This window comes from Sander lucioperca, chromosome 20 (genome assembly GCF_008315115.2).
Source record: "Sander lucioperca isolate FBNREF2018 chromosome 20, SLUC_FBN_1.2, whole genome shotgun sequence".
In the NCBI taxonomy this organism is placed as follows: domain Eukaryota; kingdom Metazoa; phylum Chordata; class Actinopteri; order Perciformes; family Percidae; genus Sander; species Sander lucioperca.
Window position 1 is genome coordinate 15,761,380 of NC_050192.1, and position 25,605 is coordinate 15,786,984.

The 25,605-nt window shown below is 40.3% G+C and overlaps 1 protein-coding gene across 2 annotated transcripts in view; it reads right to left on the reverse strand.

Annotated features, from left to right (window-relative positions):
* The window catches only part of tbc1d22a (TBC1 domain family, member 22a), a 133,532-nt gene that overhangs the window by 13,118 nt on the left and 94,809 nt on the right, over window positions 1-25,605 (reverse strand). For both annotated transcript variants that reach the window (XM_031284838.2, XM_031284839.2), the window contains exons 12-13: window positions 24,941-25,068; window positions 9,578-9,673 (exon numbers count right to left, since the gene is read on the reverse strand). In XM_031284838.2, coding sequence (XP_031140698.1) covers window positions 9,578-9,673; window positions 24,941-25,068 — 224 coding nt within the window. The remainder of the gene's footprint in view (window positions 1-9,577; window positions 9,674-24,940; window positions 25,069-25,605) is intronic.

Consider the following 25,605-nt stretch of genomic DNA (forward strand, 5'->3'; position numbering starts at 1 on the left):
ATTGAATTCTAGGCAGAGCTTGAGGTTTTCATCTTTACGATATAAGAAATCATCCTAAACAAAGTCGCGTTGATTGAAATAGTGCTGACATTTCCAGAACACTTTGGTTCCTCTATAGTGCCCTCCTTTCCTTTATTGCCATGGCAGCCTAACCCGAGGCGTTCTCCACACATAACTGATCAGAGGACAGACGCTGACATTTACAAAAGGTCCACAGTTTTTCACACACCATTAATTAAAGTGAAAACAAATCTTCGTCTCCCTCTTTCGCTCTGCCACCTCTCACTCTCTTTCCTTCAGCTCCTCTGGAAAAAAAACTGTAGTGACAGTGAGATTCCATTTACATAGAACTAATAGGTTTGCTTTCACATAAACGCTTGGCATCACATTAACAATCACGATGGGGGATCCTCGCGACGGGGACTATTCGGCCACGCTGACTAATGAAATCTCAGGGAAACACGGTTAGATGGCTGAGATCAAGAGGTTCAACTGATGGCCATGAAATCCATGCTGACAAATAATGCTCTTGGTTTTGTTCATGAATGGATACAAATGTGAGTCTGTAGATTCTTTTACGTGCTGCTCGACCTTTGACGTAAAAAGAATAAACAGATAATATAGCCTCATAATCAGGAAAATGCTAAATCAAAATACATTTTATGCATTAGACTAGTATCATAGGATAGGAAAACGTACATATTACAACATATAGTAGTATAGTACAACTAATAGGGTAGGTCTCACGCATAATTGAGAGCCCAGCTGTTTCTTTAATCACCTTTTATTACAAGGACTAATGCTTGTACGCAATTTGCATCTTAATGGTTATGGTGTAAGATTAGGCAACATGTATGGTATAAAAAAGAGACTAAAAGCATGAGGCATGCAAGGCATGTTTAACATTAAATATATGTTTTGGAAAATTGACTTTAACTTCATATAACAAAGTGTAGAGGGAGTCTTATATAATGTATGTTAAGGCAATCTTATGCATAAAAATCAAACATGTCAATAGAAGCTGTACACATCAATACACATTAAATATGCAAACAGCATTTATTGAGAATATGGCATGTGTACATTGTATGTATGTGCCTTTTCAAAACACAATGTAGCATTTCTGCTGCACATCACTGCCAACTTCAAAACATATGAGCTGATGCACGCCAAATACTTTGTGAAAAATGAACAGGCATTTTTCAAACAGATATAAAAGCAAATGGTAGTTTATCCAGGAAGCAGAAGATTCCTGCTCACGCACCAAACCAAAACATTGCAATTGTGACAATATTAGTTAAATTAATGTCTATTTAAGCCAGTGCACCCTCTGGAATAGTCCTTTGTGAGGCTGTAATCTTTGGACACAAATTGCAAAAGCAGCAATTATCCCCTTCTTTCTGGCATACATAACAAGTTGACATTTGTGCTAAAACCTGACAAGAACCCTTGTCTAACCTGAATTTCAGGCTGTGAGGTTGTGTGTTATTTGCTTGAGTTTTTTTTTTTTTTTTTTTTTTTTTAATGCAGACTGGCCTATTCTCTAATTTACAGGATGAGGTACAGCTTCACAATCAAGCAGCTCCACATATGCAACAGGGACCAGAGTGCAGAGGTTTTTCATAGCCATTTAGAGGCAGCTCTGCAGTTGATGGGTGCCTGCAGGTAGCAACAGACTAATGGGAAATGGTGCTGACTGTGCTGGCCCTACTAAAAACAGCAAACCTGCATAATTCCTCTGCCCAATACTGTGTGTGTGTTCGAAAGCGAATGTTTGACTAAAACTGTACGGGTGTGAGAGAGAATTGTTTATGTGCATTTTTGTGCTGTCGTGTCTATGAGTGTGTGGCTTTGAGCGACAGAGAAAATGCATGAAGATGTGCGTGTGTTGGCGCACGCGCTAACTTATTCTTGCAGTCCAGGCCTGCAGTTAGCAGTAGTCTGCTAGCTGAGGTGGAACGGTGGAAGGCAGATTGCTTGGGGAGTGCCATACTCCTCCTGCTTTCCATTTAGCAGCTTAACCAATCCAATCCCACAACCAGGAGAAAAGATTCACATTTACTCTCCTTACTATGTTTGATAACAATGCATGAATTATCCTTTTTAAATTACTTTCCGCATGCATTTTTTAATTAAAACTATTAAAGTGAATCAATCATTCGTGTTCCCTCTCAGGAGCCCAAGCATGTAACTTGCCAGTTTGTCATACACTGCTACTCTCCCCATTCTACATCAAAGACAATTAGCTCACACTTTTATACAGTGAGTGACTACACTGCAGTGACTGGGCAGAATTAGAGGGTTACAAGTATTAAACAAAAAGATCTCAAAAGAACAACTTGTTTTTCAACTTCCACATTCGCGTTTGAGAGTTTGAACTTGTAACTTTCCAATCGAATGTCGCCACGGTTTTGAGAAGTGGTGAAAAAAATATATTATGATTTCAAACCAGGATGTAAGTAATTAATTTTTTTCAGCAGAGCATATATTCTAGATTCCCAACTTTGCTTAGCGCAAATCAATCAAAGCAGTAATTTACTGCTATAACACAAAACAAGTAATGTTGCGCTGTGCTAACTAGCTGCTACAAGTTTAGTTAGCCTCAAGGCCTGGGGAAATTGGAGTTGCAACTCAATGTAATAATGAGTAGATTCATTTAAACAGGTTGGAAACCTTGATTATATTGCTGGAAGCATGTGTCGTTTGTGTGAATGCATGTTGTAGGATGAAAAGGCAAGACTGATTTCTGTAAACCATAAACCACGTCTTTTTGCCAACAGGTTATTGCCTTTGGACAGTTTCAGGATATACTATTGTATGTCCTCTCACAAACTTTAAGCAGACAAGTTTAAGGTGTCTCTTAAGCATGTAAAAACTTTAGCCATGTTGCAATGTTTTTACATGTACAACATTTCATGGCAATCTATTTAATAGTCAAGACATTTCACTAAAAAACACACACATTTAAACCCCATGGTGGTGTTTACAACAAATCTCAGTGGATTACCAAAGTCAGTAGGCTTTATCCTCTGGGAACCTTGAATATTTGTAAGAATTTACAGAGCAATCCGTCCAATAGATACTTCACTAAAAACCAGAAATGTCAAGTTTGTGGAGGTCATGTCAGGGGATCAAATAAGTCAGTATGATTCATCATCTGGGAACCATGAATATCTTAACAAATAATTGTGACAAGACATCTGTTGAGAACTTTGACTTGCTGTTGGCAGCAAATACCAAGGTCAGTATGCTTCATTCGTTCTCATTGCCATCCATAGGAGCCCTCTCATCATGAAGTCAATGATGAAGTGTGGGAAAGAAAGGCAGGTAAAGAAAGAGCAAGAATAAGTGACAGAGAGATACACAGGGAAAAGAAAGAAAAAACAGAATGAAAGAGAAAGACAGAAGGAAACAGTAAAACAAACAGAGTGGCTGCGAATAAGTAACGGAGAGAGAAACAGAGGGACAGAGAAAGACAGAAAGGGAAAGAAAGGCAGACATGAGAGAAAAGGGATGCCGTGAGGGTTGCTGGATAAAGCATGTGAAGATAAGAGCTGTTCAACAGGCCCTTAAGAACCTGGCAGGCCCATGTTTGAACTCAGAGGCTCAGTGGATCCCAGGCAGAAATCTCCCGGAATTAAACTACTAAAGCTGAGAAGAGAAGAAATCTTTACTTTTTCCTCTTTCCTCGCTGACACTAATCTATAAAGTACTTAGTGAACTGTATTATATTTAGTTGATTTTGTTGTTGATTTAGTTAAATTTTCTCTCAAAGCCACAACCCCTACAACACCTTCAAAATATGCAAGAACATTCACATTTATTGTTAAGAACTGCAGACAAGTTTGTTTTCATAACATTTATAATTTCACATTTTTTATCTGAATTTATATTCATTCTGTGATACAGACAAATGAGGAAGACGACAACACACACACACACACACACACACACACACACACACACACACACAAAAGGCCTCTGTGTTCCATTAAGTACAACAGACTTCACATGAAGACATAAACAAATAGGCGATGAGAGCTCATTTGCTGTATACTGTGCAGAGAAAAATGCCAGGATGACATTTGTGTGTGTGTGTGTGTGTACGGATGGCTGTTGTACTAATGGGTGCTATTAGGAATGTCCGTTATCCTGAATTTATCAGTTTACAACAGGTAAACACAGATGAGGTGCTGAGTTTGTATTAACAGCAAAGAGCACTTTTGCAAGTATTTGTCCAAGTGTTTTCTTCACTTTCTTGCATTCTGTGAGGAGCATATACTGTTCCTACTGTATGGTACATATCATTTAGTCATCATAAGTCTGGAGTTCTGAACTAATAGGCTACTGTAAAAAAAAGTTTGGACTGACAGAGTACATGTTTTTTTTTACCCATTTGAACTTTTCCCAACAGCAGAGACACATTTCAAAACAAGACTAAAAATCAACAGCCATGATGGCAGCTCTTTGAGGCTGTATTCACAGCGTTGCTTTGAGCTAAATGCTAACATCTGCATGCATACAGGCACACAGTGACAGTGTTACTATCCTAATGCTAAGCAGGTAAAATGTAAAGTTCACAGCTAATTAGCACTAAACACAAAGTACAGGTGAGACTGAATGTAATTAGTTTTGCAGGTTTTTGGTAAGAAATTGAAATGTTGACCTGATGTTGGTGTTAGAGGAGTAAGGGGATCACCAAAGTCATTAGAATTCATCACCTGAGTACTGTGAATGTCTGTACAAACTGCAGAGCCATGCGCTAACAAGCAGAAAGGAGGACATTATAATTGCGGAGATGAAATGTACATTTCTTTTCAGTGATGTTTAGTCACAAGCCTCGCATAGTTGTAGGTGCACACATTCTGATCAAGCAAATACGAAATTAAGCTGACCTAGCTGTCTTCAAGCTGATGGTCTTCAGGAGCTTCCTGAATTCATTATAATTTTCAAGTCTGGCATCGCTTACTCCCGCACAGGCTCTGTCTGCTCTCAGTATGCCTGCCAAGGCATGTATAAATTATGAATAATTCCATGAATGCAAATTCATTTTTTTTTTACCATTTTAACGCAAGAGTGGACACACTGTAACTACTTAAAGGTTAGTGAGGCCTTTCTGTGTGCACAGCTCAAAACGCTGCAGGAATCCATTCAAAAACCTATAACAATCTGAAATTCAATCTGAAATTGAATCCAACAAAAAGTAGCAATCTTATCTGAGCTTGAACTTGAGTGCGACAAAAGTTGAGAGAGGGTAAGAAGAGCATGAACGTAAGAACAGATGAGTCAGTTGATGCCTCATCTTCAAACTCCGACAGCCTCCAGTGTCTCACTCAGTGGGCGAAGCAGCTTTATTCAACTGGCCTCCATCTCAAACACAGGTTCTTTAGAACTGGAACTCTATGACTGCTATCGCCTTTGAAGAATTTTGATTATTCCATGGTGGGAGTGACAGAAAATGAGGTAGAAGCTCCCTTGAATCTGCTGTAATTTTATTGATTTTCTTCAATGGAGGAGCTACAGTAAAACTCAGATGTGCAGGACCTCTGAAGTGCAAATAGTAACTTCTCATTGAAGTACTGAATAAAACAACTTGACTGTGATTTTAATAAATAAAAACCAGCATGATTGCAATAGTCACAAGGAGTGCTACTATGAAACAACAAGGTGTTATTCATTCTTCACTCACATTGTGGAACACTACTATTTTCCCACTTGTTATAAAAATCAAATGGGATTTTTTTTCATTCTATATGAACGTTATTACATTTCAATCATCTGAGTAAAACCAATTAATGTATTGCATGTTCTCTAGAAACTCTTACTCTAAAATATTCCTCTCTGCATTCACATAGCTAGTGTTTTTTTTTTTAAAGAGAACATCATCTCTGGAAGGCAGCTTACATTTTATTGGGAAAGCAGTGATATAGAAGTCCTATATTTATCGTTTCCATTTCGAAAGGTGGTTATAGCCTTTAAAGCAGCCATATTATGCTCATTTTCAGGTTCATAATTGTATTTTAATGTTGCACCAGAATAGGTTTACATGGTTTAATTTTCAAAAAACACCGTATTTTTGTTGTACTGCACCGCTCTCTCTCACTGCTGCAGATCCTCTTTTCACCTGGTCTCTGTTTTAGCTACAGAGTGAGACCTCTTTTCTTCTTCTTCTTCTGTACCATCTTTGATTGCACTGCACATGCCCAGTAGCTCAGATGTAGATCATGTCAGCTAGCTAGCTCCATAGACAGTAAAATTAAGGCTGTTTCTACAACTTTGGTCAGTTACAAGGCAGGAGTAGCTGGGAGACTTCTAAATGAGGGCGCACATGTAAGTAGTTCTTTTGTAGATTATGGTGAACTTGTGTGGTGTTGTAGCAGTGCTTTGCTACTGAGAACGAGGTAGCATGCTAGCGTTAGCGTTAGCATGCTAACGCTAACGCTACGAGCTAATGGTTGCGGTTAGCCTGCTCGTTTCGGCTTGTGACGTCACAAGCCGTGCCGATTTTGAACAGCTCACCCAGAGACTGAAGGCAGGACACATTCAGAAACTGTATCTCACTCTAAACAGCATGGATGGATTTTTTTCAAAGTTTGTATGTGTGTGGATGTACCAGAGACACAACATAACACCCCAAATCCCAGAAAAAGTGTTTTTTTCATAATATGGGCACTTTAAGCCGTAAGCGTGTGCAAACTGCAGCCCAATGCATAGTTAGCTTTAATTAATCATCTGTAACATTGTGTCTTTCGAATAATGTTGTAGGGTTATAACATTACACTAAAGTGTGCCACACCATAAATGTACTCTCAATATAAAAACACACTTTTCTTTTTCTCTTCATTACACTAAAGTTTAATCTGTGCTGAAGTCTCCTACCACTCTTCCCACCCACTCATTGCCACCCTGATCCTCTCCTTCCTCTATGCCTCCTCTTTTCCTCTCATCTTCATGAGGTTGGATACTTTGCCCTTGGCACAGAACTTGGCAGTCTGTATTGCAAGCCAGCCAGTGAGTAAAACTATATGGAGTTTGGAGAATAGTTTGTAAAAGCGTGAGCTTGTGTGGTCATAATACAGATGAGCACACAGTGCACAGACATAAGGACAGAGAAAAACAAAGGAGCCCCTAATACGTTTAGTTAACGGTAATTAATCAGGGCAGCACAATGCAATGTCCCGAAAAATATAGAACCTTCTGAGCTTTAACGAGTTGGGAAAAGAAGAAGGAAAGGACACAGTTAGTCACACGTAGGTAAGAATGTGAGAGAAAAAAGTCACCTTACAAGCAGAGGAAAGCAGGCAGCAGGATTCGACATAAGCATTGGCCCGATGGCCCGGTGCCAGTAAAAAAGTATGTTGGGCAAGTTGATTAGCCAGTGGCTGTTGGGAACATACATACAATAGGCGGTGCTCTACCCTGCCTAAAGCATATTTACACCAGGCGATGCAAGAATAAGGCTCAGAGAATCATTAAGCCTTTTCTCCCTGTTGAGGTCAGGAAGAAAGGATAGGCTACGGTATACCAGGCCAGCACAGAGAGGCTCAGGAGGTTCTACCCTCAGGCCACTAGGATCCTAAATGAGGTCATTATACACATATGTTTAGTACTACACTACTACTCACAAATTGAAGGAACTCACAGGATTACATTTCACTGGAATTGTTCCCTAGATGATTTCATGTGACAAATCAATAGATTGATTGAACACCAATATGTTATGTTGTCTGAGGAAGCTGGCTACATTTGATGTTGACAGGTCCCTGAATTAGTTTTATAGATCTTTTATTGAGTCGATCTGTTGGTATGCATGAAGAAAATGCATGAACAAAGGTGATAAAGTGTCTAACTGCGTGTCAATCACTGCTCATGCACACGCATTCATTCTCCCTTCGGGGGGGGGGGGGGTTTAGGAGACTGTTTTGGGCTTTAGCGGAAAGGGGGAAGGGACTGAGAAGTTGTCAATGTTCAAATTCTTCAGAATCCTACCTACAGCACCTTTAAATGTATAGCCCACTTCTTCTTGATAGGCTGGAAACAATAGACAGCGCTGATGGTTAGCTTAGCACGCATATAACCATAACCATAGCCATAGTAAATCAAAGGCAGCATGCTAGCTACCTTCATATGTTAAGCTAAAGGTTAATGGGTTAGGCTACTACTTAGCCTACTGCTCGGCTATTGAGGCCACACCCACTGCACAGATCATTTCTACTCAACATTTGTATTCAATGTATATGCCTGACTGCTTATTACAAAACAAAATGTTTATATTTATGTATAAGATGAAGTTTGTATGAATTACCCAACATTTCCAGTTAATTCTCGTGAATTCCCATTAATTCCCATAATTTCCCATGAATTCCCATAATTTCCATTAATTCCCATGAAAGGTTCCAAATTGGAATGTTTCCAAAATTCCCCAGCTTAACTTTCCATGGAAAGTTTCCATAAATTTACCAGAAAATGTCCACCCCTTTGCAACCCTATCTGCACCTACAGTAGAGTTTCAGATCTTGCCTTCTGGTTCCCGCTTCGAATACCCACTAGCCAAAACTACTTACTTGACTTTTTGTTATATGTTGTATTCAATTGGGTGTTTTTGATCTCGTCTTATTACTGTTTTCACTGCTGCACAACCAATTGCCCCTCTGGGGACAAATAAGGTTCTAGTTGACTTGAGCTGGACACAAGTGTCCCCCACTATGATCTGTATTGATCAGCCGGACTCAGCTGACTAACATCAATACAGCAGGTCCGTTTGCACTACTGACTAATATCTGGTATTTTTGATTTCCTCTAATTATTTTCTTCTTCTATTGTGGCTTTTTAAAAAGTTTCTATTAGTGAGTAATGAAAAGAATGGAAACGTGGAAAGACTCAAAACAGCAGAGGAAAGAACAAGTGCGATGCAAAGTGAAACAATGATAAAGAAAGTTAAGAATTTTGTATTTGTATGCTCCTGTGCATTTGTATGCTCCTATGCACATTACATTCCTCAATTAGTGATGTCATTGATTGAGAATGCAAGCCCAGTTTTTCATATGTGCTGCCCAAAGGTGCTGCCTGAGTAAGCACAGCCCGCCCAGTGGCTTGGTTGAATTTGGTTGACAAATCACAACAGTGGGCCAGCTGACCATCAGATCAGAGCAGACTGGATTTTTCAGGAAGGCGGACCAAGAGCTCAGACGATGTTTATATGTGATGATATTAGACTGTGTTGCTACTGTTAAGAAGCCGGGTGCCCCAGTGAGCTGGCAACTAAAGTCACCTTCTGGCAGCTGTCTACTGTCGTCTACTAATGCGCTCACAGCGACTTCTGGACCTCCCAGTTAATGACCAGGGAGGTAATGGAGAAGGATGCAGGCCATGAACAGCTCTGCAGTCTGGTGGTCTGTTTAGATGTTGTTTTTGCACACAACCGAGATTCATTTACATCAATATTAAGATATGTACAGTATATCACCATCAGCTTCACCAGCTGGGTATGAAAACATGTATGGCTGAATGTTTGTGTGCATGCCAGTCTGTGGACACAAAGCTGTATGGCGCCCCCTCTGTCTTGTGTGCACATTACCTGAAAGTCCCTCTCCTCTAGAATTTCTTTCCTCCACCTCACCAGGAAGGCAGCGCACACGTAGAGGTGGAAATGGGAGAAGCCCTCTGGTTCAGCCTAGTGAAAGAGATGAAAATGTGGATTTACAACAAGTTGAACATTCCACACACACAGCTGTGTTATGTTGTTCAAACAGAAGCTTAAGGATGTAAGGGAAGCACCTCAGTTCGTCTTCCATATATATACACACAAAAAAAAGGAGAAGAGATATAAAAAGAAGTAGAATATAAAACATATATCGGTCACAATCCAGAAATGTACATTTGCAGGGCAAAAGAGACAAAGAAAGAGACAAATCTCCTTCTTTGCACAGCTTTTTATTTCAGCCCCTCACTGTGACTATGACTCGGCAATGAGCGGGCGAATTAAAGAAGAAAGACAAAAGATGAGATGATCCTTGTTCTGTTCATTTTTTCTCCGGAGCTCTATCACAGGGAGGATAATTACCAGGGCCTTTAAGTCCAAGTGAATAGGAAGTAGAAGAAGTAGTAGAGAATATCAAAAGTGTATTTTAATGTGTGAGCTTTTATGAATGCACTCTGGCATGCTTGTCTGGGGGGGGGGGGGGGGGGGTTTAATTACCCACATACTGTATGAATATGTACTCATGAATCAGTGTCTCTACTGTATGGTATGTGCACTATCAGATGCACTTGAATGGAACACACACACACACACACACACACACTTACTAAGGAATAGCATGAATTCATGAATTATTCCACAAGTGTGCTCTTGGATGTGTCTACTTCGATAGTATGTGGTGGTAAAGAAGCAAAGCTGCATAAATACACTCAAATTTGTACTACTCAGGCATCATTTACAGTTTTAGGAAACTAACTCACACACTCTTTAATTCTACATTACGTTCTGTAGACTCTTGGTGAGTTAATAAAAGAGCCAGAGGCTACACACATGTTCCCGTAATTCAGCATGTTTATTACATTTTACTACTAATTTACAGGATTGCAATTAGAGAGAGGGTGTAGTATTACTCATTTACACTTTATCCGAGTAAACAAATGCAAGTGTTGCTCTTTAACCACCACACTCATTTGCGTATAACAGTGAGCTAGGAATTAACAGGAACCGCCTTTCTGCTGTGATAATTGAATTTCCCTCCAGGAACGAGGGAAGAAATAATAGTGGATAGACAGATTTAAACAGAGACATGGTGTGATACAAAAATAGTCGAAAAAAATCTATACTGGATGTCAGCTTTCCTTCTTTACTGCATGTTGCTTTTCTTGTGTTTGCTCTTTCTAGACAGATTGATCCTCCCTACGCTTTTGTGTACATCTCCTGTTGTTTTGGTTTCCTCTTACTTTATCTCCCACTTAGTTAAACCAATTTTCAGAATTTCCCAACTCTGTGTGTGTGTGTGTGTGTGTGTGTGTGAGAGAAGGGGGGGGATGAATAGAGAAAATGAGTAATAGAAAGAGAGAGCAGAGATTGTGGTAAGAGCGGAGGGGGAAAAAACCTTGATGTTTGTGAACAGCGAAGCATAGCGTGATGTGAGTTGTAAACTGGCAGGTGATTGGCTTGTTGGTCTAACCTTGCATCTCCAATGCAAACAAACAGAAGCAAGCAAATACACACACACACACACACACACACACACACACACACACAGTTAATAAAGGAGTGGCAGCCCCCAAAGCATCGCAGTTTTAATTTCCTTTCTTCTGAGTGTGTGTGTGTGTGTGTGTGTGTGTGTGTGTGTGAGAGAGAGAGAGAGTGAGAGAGTTCCTGGTTGAAGGAACCAATTAACTCTTAGGGACTGTGAAACTCTGAAATCCAGTCTCTCTGTCTGCCCCCTCTTCCTCTTTTTCAATCCCCCCTCCATCTATATATTATATGGCACAAGAGCCAGAAGAGAAGCTAGCTTAGCATAGCAAAAGGACTGTGTATGAATTAAACAAATGCAACATGTTAATTATTGAGGTTTAAAGGTGCCAGAGGTAGTATTTTTTTTACTTTAGTGTGAGCCAGGCTAGCTGTTTCTCCCTGCTTTCAGTCTTTATGCTAAGCTAAGCCAATCGACTCCGAGCTCTAGCACCATATTTGATGCACATCCATGTGTGTGGTATCAGTAAATGAAAATAAATGTTACAGCGTGAAACTTCACTTCTCTCTCTTTCTCCATTTCTGCCAGCCATTTCTCTCTCTGACTCCCCCCTGCCCTATCCAGCCACTGCTGCTGCTGCTGCTGCTGTTGCTGCTGCTGCTGCTTCAGCTCAAGGCTTTCGCATCATTATGATTTGCAAAATAAAGTTTGTCATGGGAGACAAAGTAACGCCGTCAAACTTGGCTCTCCCTCCTTTATTGTTATGCGTGGTCCTCCCCCCTTGTGTCAGGGCAGCCATATTGGCTGAGACAGGCGAGACTGACTGACAAGCGCTGCTGATCGAAGTAGGGAGAAAAGTGCGGGAAGGTGGCGGGTGAGAAGCAGCTGTGGGGGAGAAAGGGTGATGGGGGTACGGGGAGAGGAGTCAATAGAGAGAGGGGTAAGAGGTAAGGGGGAGTTCATGAGAGTACAGAGAGTGTAGGAGGCTAAAGGTGAACAGAGGAGGACAAGGGAATGTGGAAAACAGAGTGAGAGTGAAAAGGAGTATTGCAATGTCACAGTGTCTTTAAACTGCTGCGTTGGCTGTCTGACTAGTCTCATCCCTCCAAAACAAAACGGCCTGACGTAGGACCAACTCGATACCCTGACAAACCGACTCCAGACAAGGTGTAAAGGTGATGGAGCTGGGGAGTGATGCAAGATGATAAACGAGCAGATTAAAAATGATGTAACAATTACACAGATAGGATATGATGAAGCGCTGACATTTGAGTGGTAATTGTAGAGCTCTTTTCATATGATATGAACAGACTGTGGTAGTGATTGGCGATAGTTGGCATTAAATGTCCCTGCATACAATGGGCTGGGATAGTGTGCACGATGTAGGTGTGTGACTGCAGGAGACATTCAAACGAAGGCAAAGAAGTGACATTTTGAATTGTAAATTACAGTATAAGATCTCACAGAGCAAAAAAAAAAAAAAACTGCTGGTAGGGATGACAAGAGTCAGGTCATGATGAAATCCAGTTAAAAAGAAAGAAAGGCGTATACAGTAGCGGAAAAAACCCAGAGAAATGGCTCTAACTACATTGAAAATTAACTTCAGCATAGTTTCTGCCCCTGTGTGTGCTTCTCCCTGCGATGCGGTGTCTTGCTTTAGGCTACATTTGAAATTGCCAAGCACTAAGGTTAATCTAAGGGTGAAAATAGCAACATAAAATAATAAGATCAGAATTCCCACCTTGTGATGGATTTGGTCCATTTCAGATCCTTTCTATATGTGTTCAACCTCGGTATGTTGGATTTGAAAGAAAAGCATTGGATTGAAAGTCATTCACAGGCGTCCACAATGTGTGAGTAAGTGAAAATATACAGTATGTATGTGAAAATAAAGATAATGTGTGTGTGTGCGCAAAGGAAAACATACAGTAATGAGAACAGGAAACACTACAACGCAACCTAGTACATTAACTCTGCAATAAATGCTACATTTATGAAACTTGTAATGCTCGTTTCATGCTGAGATTGTGTCGGAGACAGACAATAAAAGAGAAACAGGGAGGAAATATTGACACTCGTGTCCGCGGGAGTGTGACGGAAGGACACAGAGAGGAGAATTCTATGTGTGAGTGTGCATTTATGGAAGACAGTACGGCTTGGTGTGTGTGTGTGATCGGGGTCCTGTCTGCAGAGGCCTGTCTCATTGTTTGGTGTGGCCGCAAGGCCAAGCGTTACTACAGATAGGAGGCAGAGAGGCAGGAAAAGTACCATTTTCCTCTGAGATGCTCAAACAATCTCCCTCTTATTCCGTTGGCAGGTAGGTGGTTTATTCATATTCAAGAGTGCATGTTAACACTTGCTTAGTCTGATAGATATTAAGGTCTGCAGCACTACATTTAGAAGGTTATTAGGGCCCGAGCGGCGAAGGCTCTATTGAAACTGAAGGAATTATTATTACAGCAAATTAATTGCCTTTTTGAGGGGCTTAACATACTCAAAAACTCACCAAAATTGGCGGTCGCATCAATCCTGGTGAAAATTTAAGTATTTTAAGGGTTTCGGGAATAGGCGCACAAAAACGGCTCGCTAGCGCCCCCTACAAAGATAAAAAATGTTAGCCCCTGCAGTACGTTTAACGTAGACTAACAGAACTTGGTACACATATGTAGCACGTCATACCGTACAAAAAACGTCATTGGAGCCATACCCTAAACCCAACAGGAAGTCCGCCATTTTGAATTGAAAGTTTGAAATTAGTGCGATTTTGGCCATTTCCACGTCGTACTTTAACAAACTCCAACTAGAGATTTCATCCGATCAACTTCAAATTTGGTCTGTGCCATCTTAAGACCTTAAAGATGAAAAGCTATTAAAAGAAAAACTTTTCGTCATAGGGCGTGGCCGTGGCGGGGCGGCCATTTTGTGCGTTTCGCCATCGAAACAGGAAGTGGGTGTAACTTGAGTGTACATTGTCCAATTGGCTCGAAACTTTTCGTGATTCATAAGACTCTAACTCTGAGGACATTTACCGGGAAAGATTGACTCAAAGTCATAGCGCCCCCTAGTGGCAACAGGAAGTAGGCCTAAAAGTCAAGGTGCTATACTTTAACGAACTCCTCTTAGAGATGTTACCAGATCGATTTCAAATTTGGTCTGTGTCATCTAAAGACCTTAACGATGAAAAGTTATTGAAAGAAAAACTTTTCGTCCAATGGTGTGGGCGTGGCAGCCATGTTGAGCATTTATCGATCAACGAAGAAGTTGTTGTAACTTTAGTGTACATTGTCCAATTTGGCCGAAATTTCTCACGATTGACAAGGGTCAAGGCCTGAGGAAATCTACAGGCCAAAATTGACTTTTGGTCATAGCGCCCACCGCTGGCAACAGGAAATCAGCCTTATATGAGAAACATCATCCGATTTACATGAAACTTATGTGTGGTCTACATGTGATACTGAGCCGCCCCTAATACTTTAACCACGCCCACTTACTCAGGCCAAGCCCCCTTTCATACCATTTGAACTGTTTAAGGTAGAGTTTAAAGAGGTGTCATTGAACTCTCTGCAGAGTTACGAAACAGTAGACCCTTGTGTGAGGTGTCATTGAACTCAGCAGAGAGTTCCTTCTTCATTGTTGATGGTTTGGCCCGCCCCCTTTCATAACTGGTGACCCATTTAAGGTAGACCTTTGTGTGAGGTGTCACTGAACTCAGCAGAGTTCCTTCTTCATTGTTGATGGTTTGGCCCGCCCCCTTTCATAACTGGTGACCCATTTAAGGTAGAGTCTTGTGTGAGGTATCATTAAACTCAGCAGAGAGTTTCTTTTTGATTGGTGATGGTTTGACCCGCCCCCTATCCTGTAGCCATGCCCCTTTTTGTATAACTTATGACCCGTTTGATGTAGACCCTTGTGTGAGGTATCATTGAACTCAGCAGAGAGTTCCTTATTCATTGGTGATGGTTTGGCCCACCTCCTATGCTTAAGCCACGGCCCTTTCATAACTGGTGACCCCGTTTAAGGTAGAGTCTTATGTGAGGTATCAATGAACTCAGCAGAGACTTCCTTTTTTATTGATAAAGGTTCGCCCCGTCCCCTATGCTTTGGCCACACCCTCTTTCACAACTAATGAACTGTATGACGTAGAGTCTTGTGTAAGGTATCATTGAACGATTTGCAGTGTCTGAGTGCCGCGCAAATGCATGGTCGCAAGGAGCGGCGTCCGCCAGTAACCCCGACGCGCGCAGAGGCGCGAGGGCCTGTCCACTGCTGCTTGTAGCTTTAATTAGGGCCCGAGCGCTGACAGCGGCGAAGGCCCTATTGAAACTGAAGGAATTATTATTATTACACCAAATGAATTGGCTTTTTGAGGGGCTTAACATATTCAAAAACTCACCAAATTTGGTGGTCGCATCAAGTCTGGTGAAAATTTACGTATTTTAAGGGTTTCGGGAATAGGCACACAAAAATGGCTCGCTAGCGCCCCCTACAAAGATAAAAACATTGAGCCCCTGCAGTGCGTTTAACGTAGACTCATGAAACTTGGTACACATATGTAACATGTCAAGATGTACAAAAAACGTCATTGGAGCCATACCCTAAACCCAACAGGAAGTCAGCCATTTTGATTTTAAAGTTCGAAATTAGTGCGATTTTGGCCATTTCCACGTCGTACTTTAACGAACTCCTCCTAGAGATTTCATCCGATCAACTTCAAATTCAGTCTGTACCATCTTAAGACATTAAAGATGAAAAGTTGTTAAAAGAAAAACTTTTCGTCATAGGGCGTGGCCGTGGCGGGGCGGCCATTTTGTGCGTTTCGCCATCAAAACAGGAAGTGGGTGTAACTCGAGTGTACATTGTCCAACTGGCTCGAAACTTTTCAGGATTCATAAGAGTCCAACCCTGAGGACAAATAAAGGCCGATATTGACTTAAAGACATAGCGCCCCCTAGTGGCAACAGGAAATGTGCCTTTTATGACAAACATCATCCGATTTACATGAAACTTATGTGTGGTCTACATTTGATACTGAGCCACCCCCTAAACTTCAACCACGCCCACTTACTCAGGCCACGCCCCCTTTCATAACATTTGCACCGTTTAAGGTAGAGTCTTGTGTGAGGTGTCATTGAACTCAGCAGAGACTTCCTTCTTCATTGGTGATGGTTTGACCCGCCCCCTATGCTTTAGCCACGCCCCCTTTTATAACTAATGACCTGTTTGATGTAGACCCTTGTGTGAGGTATCATTGAACTCAGCAGAGAGTTACTTTTTAATTGGTGATGGTTTGACCCGCCCCCTATGCTTAAGCCACGCCCCTTTCATAACTGGTGAACCATTTAAGGTAGAGTCTTATGTGAGGTATCAATGAACACAGCAGATACTTTCTTTTTAATTGGTAAAGGTTTGCCCCGACCCCTATAATTTAGCCACGCCCCCTGTCACAGCTAATGAACTGTATGACGTAGAGTCTTGTGTGAGGTATCATTGAACTCAGCAGGGAGTTCCCTTTTCATTGGTGACGATTTGCAGTGCCTGAGTGCCGCGCAAATGCACGGTCGCAAGGAGCGGCGAACGCCGGTAACTCTGACGTGCGCAGAGGAGCGAGGGCCCGTCCATCGCTGCTTGCAGCTTTAATTTTAATTTGGTTTTACTTTAGAGAAACAATTCTAAATTTTGATTAAACTATGCTGTCAGAAGAAATTCAAGCTCAATTGGAGCATTTCTTTCACTGAAAAAGACAGAGTTTCTTTTCTATTATTCATTTCTGTGGCACTTACACTGAATGACTCTGGATACGCAAGGCCATGCAGCCTTTTAATGTTTTCCTTTTTTTTTAGTGGTAGAGGATTGCATATGCACATGATACTCAAATATGTGTAGAGGTTTATTTAGGAACAGTAAGAGGGAAAAGGCACCCAGCAGAATCACCTCACCCTGTAAGTATAGGACCACTTTAGAAGGTAACCTGTGCCCTTCAGGTTACAAGACAATCTCTTGCAAACAGGCATGCACATTCTGGATAGGTACAAATACAAATATATAAATAGCTGTCTTGGCAGTGACTTAATCTTTTATCAACATCCTAAAGCAGAATCTTTTTATCTATTTCAATTTCTTTCATTGCCTTTTACTCTATCTGTGACCTGAATTAAAATATGAAAGATAAGTGCTGGAGTCAGCCAATTGCTAATGCTCATTATGTAAGGCCATAAATGATATAAAGAAAAATACAGCACACCAAAAAAATATGCTTAACAAAGAAAATCGCCCCGTCAGTCAAGATAAAGCTTAATGAAATGGAAATGACAGGTATAACACATTAGCCTGAGGCTCGATGAGAACATACTGTAACTTGAGGTCAGTGGTGATCAAAGTATTCAGATCCTTTACTTAAGTAAAAGTACAAAAGTAAAAGTGTTCGTTCTGCAGGATATGGCCCCTGTGACTAATATTTGATCATGTATTGTATTAGATTGTTAAGACTGATTGATCGATACGTAAGCAGCATTTGACTGTTCAGTCAGGCGGAGCTAGTTCTAACTACTTTATATAGGTAGTTTTAGTCCAGTGGTTCCTGACCCCTCTGAAGGGTCACACGATAAATCTGGGGGGGTTGCGAGATGAACACCATATAGAGTTTCTTTAAAAAAAAAAAAAAAAAAAAAAAAAAAAAACAGGGTAAAGTTGGGTTTCTTTTACCAAAATAAATGCTTTTTTTTTCTTTGGTGAGGGAAGATCTTTGTTTGGTGAAACAACTCAAAGACATCTGAACTGTGACAGGGCCACAACTAGACACGGTTTTATTTGTAAGATGTCACGATTATAAATGATGGGAACCACTGGTTTTATCCTTAACAACGCATTCTTTTTTATAATCAGTTAATCATATTTGTTTTCATTTAAATATTTCAATCAGAAAGCGAGCTGTAAAAAAGTACTAGAGCTGCAACTAATGATTACTTTCAGTATCAAATAATCTGTTGAGTATTTTGTCAATTAAATAATCATTTGGTCTATACAATATCAGAACAATTTCCTACTTTCTTATTTTAACAGTCAAAAATCAAAAGCTTTTCAGTTTAAAATCACATAGGATCATTAAGAAAAAGCTGGAACTATGAAAAGTGCGATATTTGACAATGAAATGTAGTAGAGTAGAAGTATAAAGTAGCATGACATGGAATCAAAGCAACACACACGGACCAACATACATATTTGATTCATTTAGTCTGTGCTCTTTAATCTCAATCTTAGCTAATCTTTGGACTCTTGTTGCAGTAAATAACCAATTGCTTCCACCAGGATTCCACACATTTGATCACATCTTACACAATAGTTTTAAACATGGCCACTGAAAATGCTAAACAGCTTCCTACCTGTTAAATATAATCATCTATATATGGAAAAGGACCATATTTCAGAACCTGAAAATGTCACAGTATCCTTTTAACAGCCATGCTAATGCTGCCACACTGAGCTACTTGCTAATTTCATGCTCCACGCTACAGGGATAATTTGGTCCCTGTCTGTCTTTCCGTCTGTCTGTGTGTATGCCGGGGAGGAGAGGTGTGTGTATTTTGTGTGTGTGTGTGTTTCGCTCTATATCATCCATGTTTTTCTCTCTGTTTCTCCCTCTTGTCCTCGTCTTTATATCAAGAGTGACAAATAGAGCAAAAGTGACAAAGAGAAAAAAGTGGGTGAGTCAGACTCAGTCAGACTAAAGCCAAAATAGACAGAAAAAAAATATCAAGAACAGACTTCAGATAGAAAGACTGAAAGAGAAGATGACAGAGATAGGGAGAAGGACAGAGGAAGTCTGTCTTGTGTTGGATGAGGTTACTGAACAGATGGCCACACCGCAGAGAGAAGACCACAGCGGAGACATTACAACACTCAGGTTAAAATCTTGCCTGGAAACACACACGCACACGCGCACACGCGCACACACGCACACACACACACACGCACACACACACACACACGCTCAGTGGCAAAGGGCAAGGTCTTTCTGTTTATTATCTGGATTTGTGAGAGTCCCAAACACTCTAGGTTATTTGTCCCTGCAAGGCCAACATCTTCCCTGTTTTGTGGTGATTCATGGACATGCTTTAAGGACATATGTCAAAAAGCTGCATTAATCTAGTTTGGAAATCCAGTTAGTTTAAATATCAATGAATAATGCATATTCTGCCGTGTTGAAAAGGGGCCCATACAACAACCAAATCACCTACCAAACCGAGAAAGATTCTTGCCTCAGAGGTAAGGTCGGTAAAGCATGACAAAAGCTCAAACAAAAACAGGACTACATGCGGACAGGGGAAGGGACACACGCTTACAAAGCGTTTTAATAGCTTATTTAACAACAGCATTCTAAGCTAGGACACTTTCTGAATCCTTGAGCACTAACAAAGCAAGCTCTTGTGATTCAAGAGCATTGTCCCTTGAGCTAAAGTTTTGGAAATCCCTGACCTACTCAAAAGAATGAAATGACATGCTATGGGTTCTTTTGTGGGGCATATCCAATTAATTTAAGCACTCCAAATCTCCACCTGGTTGCATGTTGCGGACCGTCTTTCAAAAGCGTCATTTAAGGGCAAGTAGAGAAGCGCAAGAGGTAAGGACATGGAGGAAAAGATAGGATAGGGAAGTAAATTTAGGATGAGATGAGAAGAAAGATGACGGCAGAGAGGACATCGGGAGAGGAGAGGAGTTTGGAAGAATTGAGAAAAAAGTTACAATAGAAGAGAGCAGAACAGAACAGACGAGAACAGCGCTGTGCCTTGCTGACAGCTCTAATGAAAGTTTCATGAGCGGACATGGCCTAATATCCCAACCAGGGTAGGACTGAAGGTAAGGGACTGTCAAAAAAAAAGGTGTATGTGTGAGTTTGTGTGTTGTCTGAAAGGGTGTGTGGGGTTTGCGATCCAAACGACTTTGTGAAACATCAAATATTTAGAGGATGGATTACAAGTACAACGTGTACTTGGGCTGCTGTCAAGTCACGACAAAGCAACAACACAGTTTAATCATTCATCCCTTGTTTCTGTTTTAGACTTGGAGTAGACGGTGCATGTATGAGCGTCGTGTCACGTTGTTTGCTTGTGACCACTGTATTCTTTGATATAATTCTTAGTTACAAACATGTCAATACATATATATATATATATATATATATATATATATATATATATATATATATATATATATATATATATATATATATACATATATATATATATATATATATATATATATATATATATATATACTCTATTCGGCAGTCTAAAGCCGATCCAGCTCCATCCTACCCATACTGGTGAACAAGACCCCGAGATACTTGCACTCCTTCACTTGGGGCAGTGACTTACAGAGTACCATGGTCTCAGATTTAGAGGTGCCGACGTTCATCACCACCTCTTCATACTCTGCTCAGGGTTCATACGCATTTTAACCAATACTTTCCCATGACTTTTTGGCAAATTTCCATGACTATGTATTCCTGAAAATGTCAGTCTACATTATACAATAAGAATAAAAATCTGTGTTAAAGTTTACCCTGAGAGGTTTAACAATAAAATGAATGACAATTTATGTGGTTCATAGTGGGATTCGTAATATCGCGCCCCGAATAGAACGTTGAGGTTAGGACGACGTGAAATACATTTATTAATCACATATTATTATGCTGTGTTAAAAAAAAAAATCCACGATGACGTTCGCTGCAGTATAATATAATGGCGAGGTGAAAGCTGCCACAGTGAGTTCAACAAACACACTTCCTTACAGGTAGTGACAACAGGGTTCTCTATGCCCTTGTGACTGACTGACAGGCTGGAGGTTGGAAGGCAAGGCAACTTTATTTCTAAAGCACATTTCAGCGACAAGGCAATTCAAAGTAGTTTATACAAATACAATAATAAAAGTTCCAGTACAGAAATGAATAAGTATTTGTTTTGACAGGTTGTAGGGAATGTAGGGAATTCAATTTTAAAAAAAAATGTATTACAGAGGGAAAGTACCGAAAAAAGGTTCCGTTGGGTACCGGAACTGAATTTCAGGTACCAGTAAAAATGTGAACGGTACCCAACCCTATTTATTTCTGTTGTCATTTTCAGCCATAACTGTAACGTTTCAAGATATATAGTTAAACACGGAGGTCCGACCTATATCTGACGTTGCTGCTGTGCTTATTTTATGGACTATGTTGCTTTGCTAGCGTCTTTAATAAACCAAATCTATTGTTACCAACGTTCCCTTCTCACTGCCGGTCAGACTGACTGCTAGTTTGGCTGGTGCCACTTTCTTTAGTCTGACCCAACAGGTAAAGTAGGTCTCCAACCAAATGTTGGTGAAAGTGTTGGAATATGAAAACATCAAACATGCATTTTAGATGAATGAGATGAGAGTCTATCCAGTTGTTCCTTGTCCCTGTCTGCTCAGTACCGTAAAATTGTACATAGTTATTATTAACAAACATTGGGATAGGGTCTACTCTACATTAATATTCTGTTTGGTGAGCAGGTCTGATAGTTCTCTGCGTAAACAGACATGTATTGTGTACATCTATAAATCAGCTATTCAAAACCATAATGAATAAGGCTGCCGAGTGGCTTTAACTCATCAAACAGTGAGCCTACTTTCTGATGACAAGATGTAAATTATGTTCAGGAAATGAGACATGAATTGTAAATAAATGTCAGGACACGCTATCGTTTTTTATGATGTTGTGAATACATTTAGATAGGAGTACTTTCTGTGTACTTCATATGTTTCTGGGTGTGTGACTTTTTTCTCATTGGATTGTTTTGCTTTTTTTTCTTCTCTTTTTCCCTTTAATCTTTCCTTCTTTCAGTAGGATGATGATTCGATTTGTCATCGACCTCTTTACTGTGGATGCATGATGAAAAGCAACTGCCTGTTACTATGGACACCATGCAGACTTCACATATAATAGAGACTATTATACAACAGAGCTGGATAAGGTACAGAGCAGTACTGGGTCAGCTGGTATTTCTTAACAACCACCAGCTTGTGTTCAATTATGCGTTATTAACTTTCTCAGGATTAACCAGAGTATTGGGAAGGCCACTCTGGTTCAAACGTAATTCTCTTGATGCATATTTACAAAATATTTCCTCATATATTCATCTCTCAGCCTTTCCACTCCTCACCTACTCAACCTGTCCAACAATCAAGCAAAAGCAAACACCAAAATACACCTTCAAGACCTTCCTATCAAGCTACACACCTCTAAATATGTCCGTCTCTCCTGCCAGCTGGCTGTGGTTCAGTCGAAATGCACCAGCAACAAACGGCCTAAATGGGAGAGCACTGTAGTTTGATTTAGTATCAATCCTTCACAAGAGTAACATTCAATGCCTATCAGTGATGATAAGGGATGGCTGACCAGGAAGTGGGTCCCTGAGTACATAGTGCTGCTGTCGGGTCAACCAAAGTGTTCTTTCTGAGAAAAAATGTGATCCTTTGGCTTCCTAATCACCGATGTCCACATAAGTTATGCGAGTGCAGAGTGTTCAGGATTCGTTTTTATTTTCAGGTCGGCTCGCACTGCAGCTGACCCAGCAGTTTAATGTCATTGAGAACAGAGAAAGTGAAGAGAATCTTTGCTCGCAGGGACCAATTACTGTAAGTAAGATTATAGTAATATGAATATTTGGAAGCAATGGTAATGCTGAAATTCCTGGATTGAAAATATTGAAAGTGCTCATATAATAGTTTTCATGATTAAAATATAGTAAATATGTAAAAATAAAAGCACTTAAAAGTTTTCAGATGATGAGATAAATTGTGTTTTCCTCCACCCTGAGGTTGCAGTAATGTACAACGTTATGTATAATTAGTCAAATGTATTTTTTACAAGCCAGCAATGGAGTTCTATCTGCTTCCAAGGGTGCTTGCACAAACTAAATCTGACACAAAAATGGCAGTGGTGCTTTAATTGAAGTAAGGCATGAAAAGAAAAACACCATCCTTGCTGTTATGTGGCTTTTACCTGTCAGCTGCAATCTATTTCATGCTGCCCAGTTTAGTCAAGAGTTCAGAAAGATTTAGACAAGATTCATTTGGTGTTGTTCATTCATCCAAGCTATGGTTTTTTTGAACTGTGGACTAAGCTTTATTTTAATTTTGTAAGTCTTTCCACTTTCTCTCTTTCTACTTTTTCTCTCTTTTTGCCCCTTTCTCTTTCTATCCCCTTTCATTCTCTGTTTTTCAACACCCAACTTTATACCTTGATCTATTACCTATCTAAATGTGTTTCCCTTTGCCCATCTATCCCTGCTCTCCTAATGCCCTTAACTGCAACCAAAAGTCACATATACAGAAAGGTACAGTTATTTGACGAAAGTCCCTAATTTACTTGGTCGCATTTGTGTCAATGGGAAGCAGCTATGCTACATTACAGCTTTCAGACAGTAACTTCAGAGCTGTGGGAATGTCAGACCTCAGAGTTACAGTTGCAGACGTCAGATTTTTGAGCTAAGCAAACAAAAATGGGTAAATGTGACAAGACCATCTGCATTTCATACAATCCCCATTTTAACCAAAAAAAGAGGAAGACACTCTGATTGATGCTGAGAACAGGCAGCAGGAAGAACAACAACAGGGGGACAGATGCAGACACTGTTGCGAAGATGACAGCAGAAAAGATACACACATATGTTTGTGCAACTAACTGCCACAGTTGGAGGAGCCACCAATGGAGACGTTTTGAACTTTACTTCAAATCTCAATTCATCTTCATGCTCTTCTCTCCACTTTCCACGTCTAATCAAACACTGCGCTCGCATGTCTTACACTCTCAACCTCTGCATACGATGGAAAATCCATTATATGTACTCAGCTCAAGCTCTGAACTATCCACACACATTCAAGCCTTTACACACACCGCACTGAATCAATAGCAGACATTAGGTGTTATTGACAACGCCAACTGAGGTTAACAATCTGATGTAACTGTAGGCGCCGCCTATTAAGCTGTGTGTAAATGTAAAAGGGCAGCGAAACGAGCAGGTCCAGATGTGTTTGAATAGGATTAAGATCCTGCTCTCTCACTCTCGCACACATCTAGGTCAACACAGTATTAGGCTTTACTTTGACACACACACACACACACACACACACACACACACACACACACACACACACACACACACACACACACACGAACAGAACAGCCATAAAATTAAACCATTAAGTTGGACAGCAAAACTTTTGTTTCTTGCATGAAAGGGGCTACTGACATCTTTGTTTTCTTACTGAATTAACTAATCCTTTACAATCCCTTTCCCCGGATCTTATTTGCATATTTTTTAAACCTTTCTTTTTCTGAACAAGTCAACTCATCCTGTTAATTTAACAAGAAAAGTGTAAATTTGTCAGCAGCATGGTTGTGTGATGGGGCCGAGCAGCATAGATAGGCTGTATTATAGGCTCTGTATAACTAAGACTATCACAGAGATAGCCGTCATGATTTAATAGCTTTATATTATATATAAATAAATATCTGTATTATGTTGTATCATGCCACCTAGGTTGGCTGGAACATAATGGTAGGAATTACAAAAGCATCACTTCTGAGGCAATCATAGATGTCATTATCAGAGAATATCCCCATTTCTGAGATCCCATGCAGAGCCAGAAAGATAGAAATGGACAGATAACAAAAGGCATAAATAACAATAGCTTTTGCTGTGTGTGTGTGTGTGTGTGTGTGTGTGTGTGTGTGTGTTTACCTGGTAGGTGTCCCACAGTCTGATTGTGCAGCGTAATGGTAGCTCCCTCATCAGGAGGTTGTTCATCCAGCGGAAGGCAAACTGCAGGTACTCCACCTCGTACTGCTGCATGTGGCGGTGCACAGACTCTGTCAAAATAATAATAATCACAATATGAAAAATAAATATATTCCACATAGATTAAGGTTCCACCAAAATAGTAGAGATAGATGTACAGTATATAAGGCACAAAAATTCCTGGCAAGGATCTGGCAATATTAATGATGACAGTGTGTTGATAGACGGATTCCTTCATCGCTTCCCTCTTTGCTAATAACTACTGCAGTCAGTGTCACACGCACGCACAACCAATCACGCACACATTCGCCTCCTCATAATAGAGATGTAATTACAGAGCTATCAGAATTGTCAGAGAAAAGCTTCACATCAAACTGAGATGAGAAAAGGGAGAATATTCGTTGTTAAATAAAACTCCAAAGCAATTGCATGTCAGTCCAGTGAGGAATGGAGTGCACACAATGTAGGTCAATAGCATCTAGAGGGGAGGACAGGCAGCACATTTATAAAAAGGTATAGCGTGTGAGCATATAATTTCTCCGACATTATTGCTGTATAACTGTATTTTTGTTTATCTCTGTCACACGAGGTTAAACCCCATGGGGTTT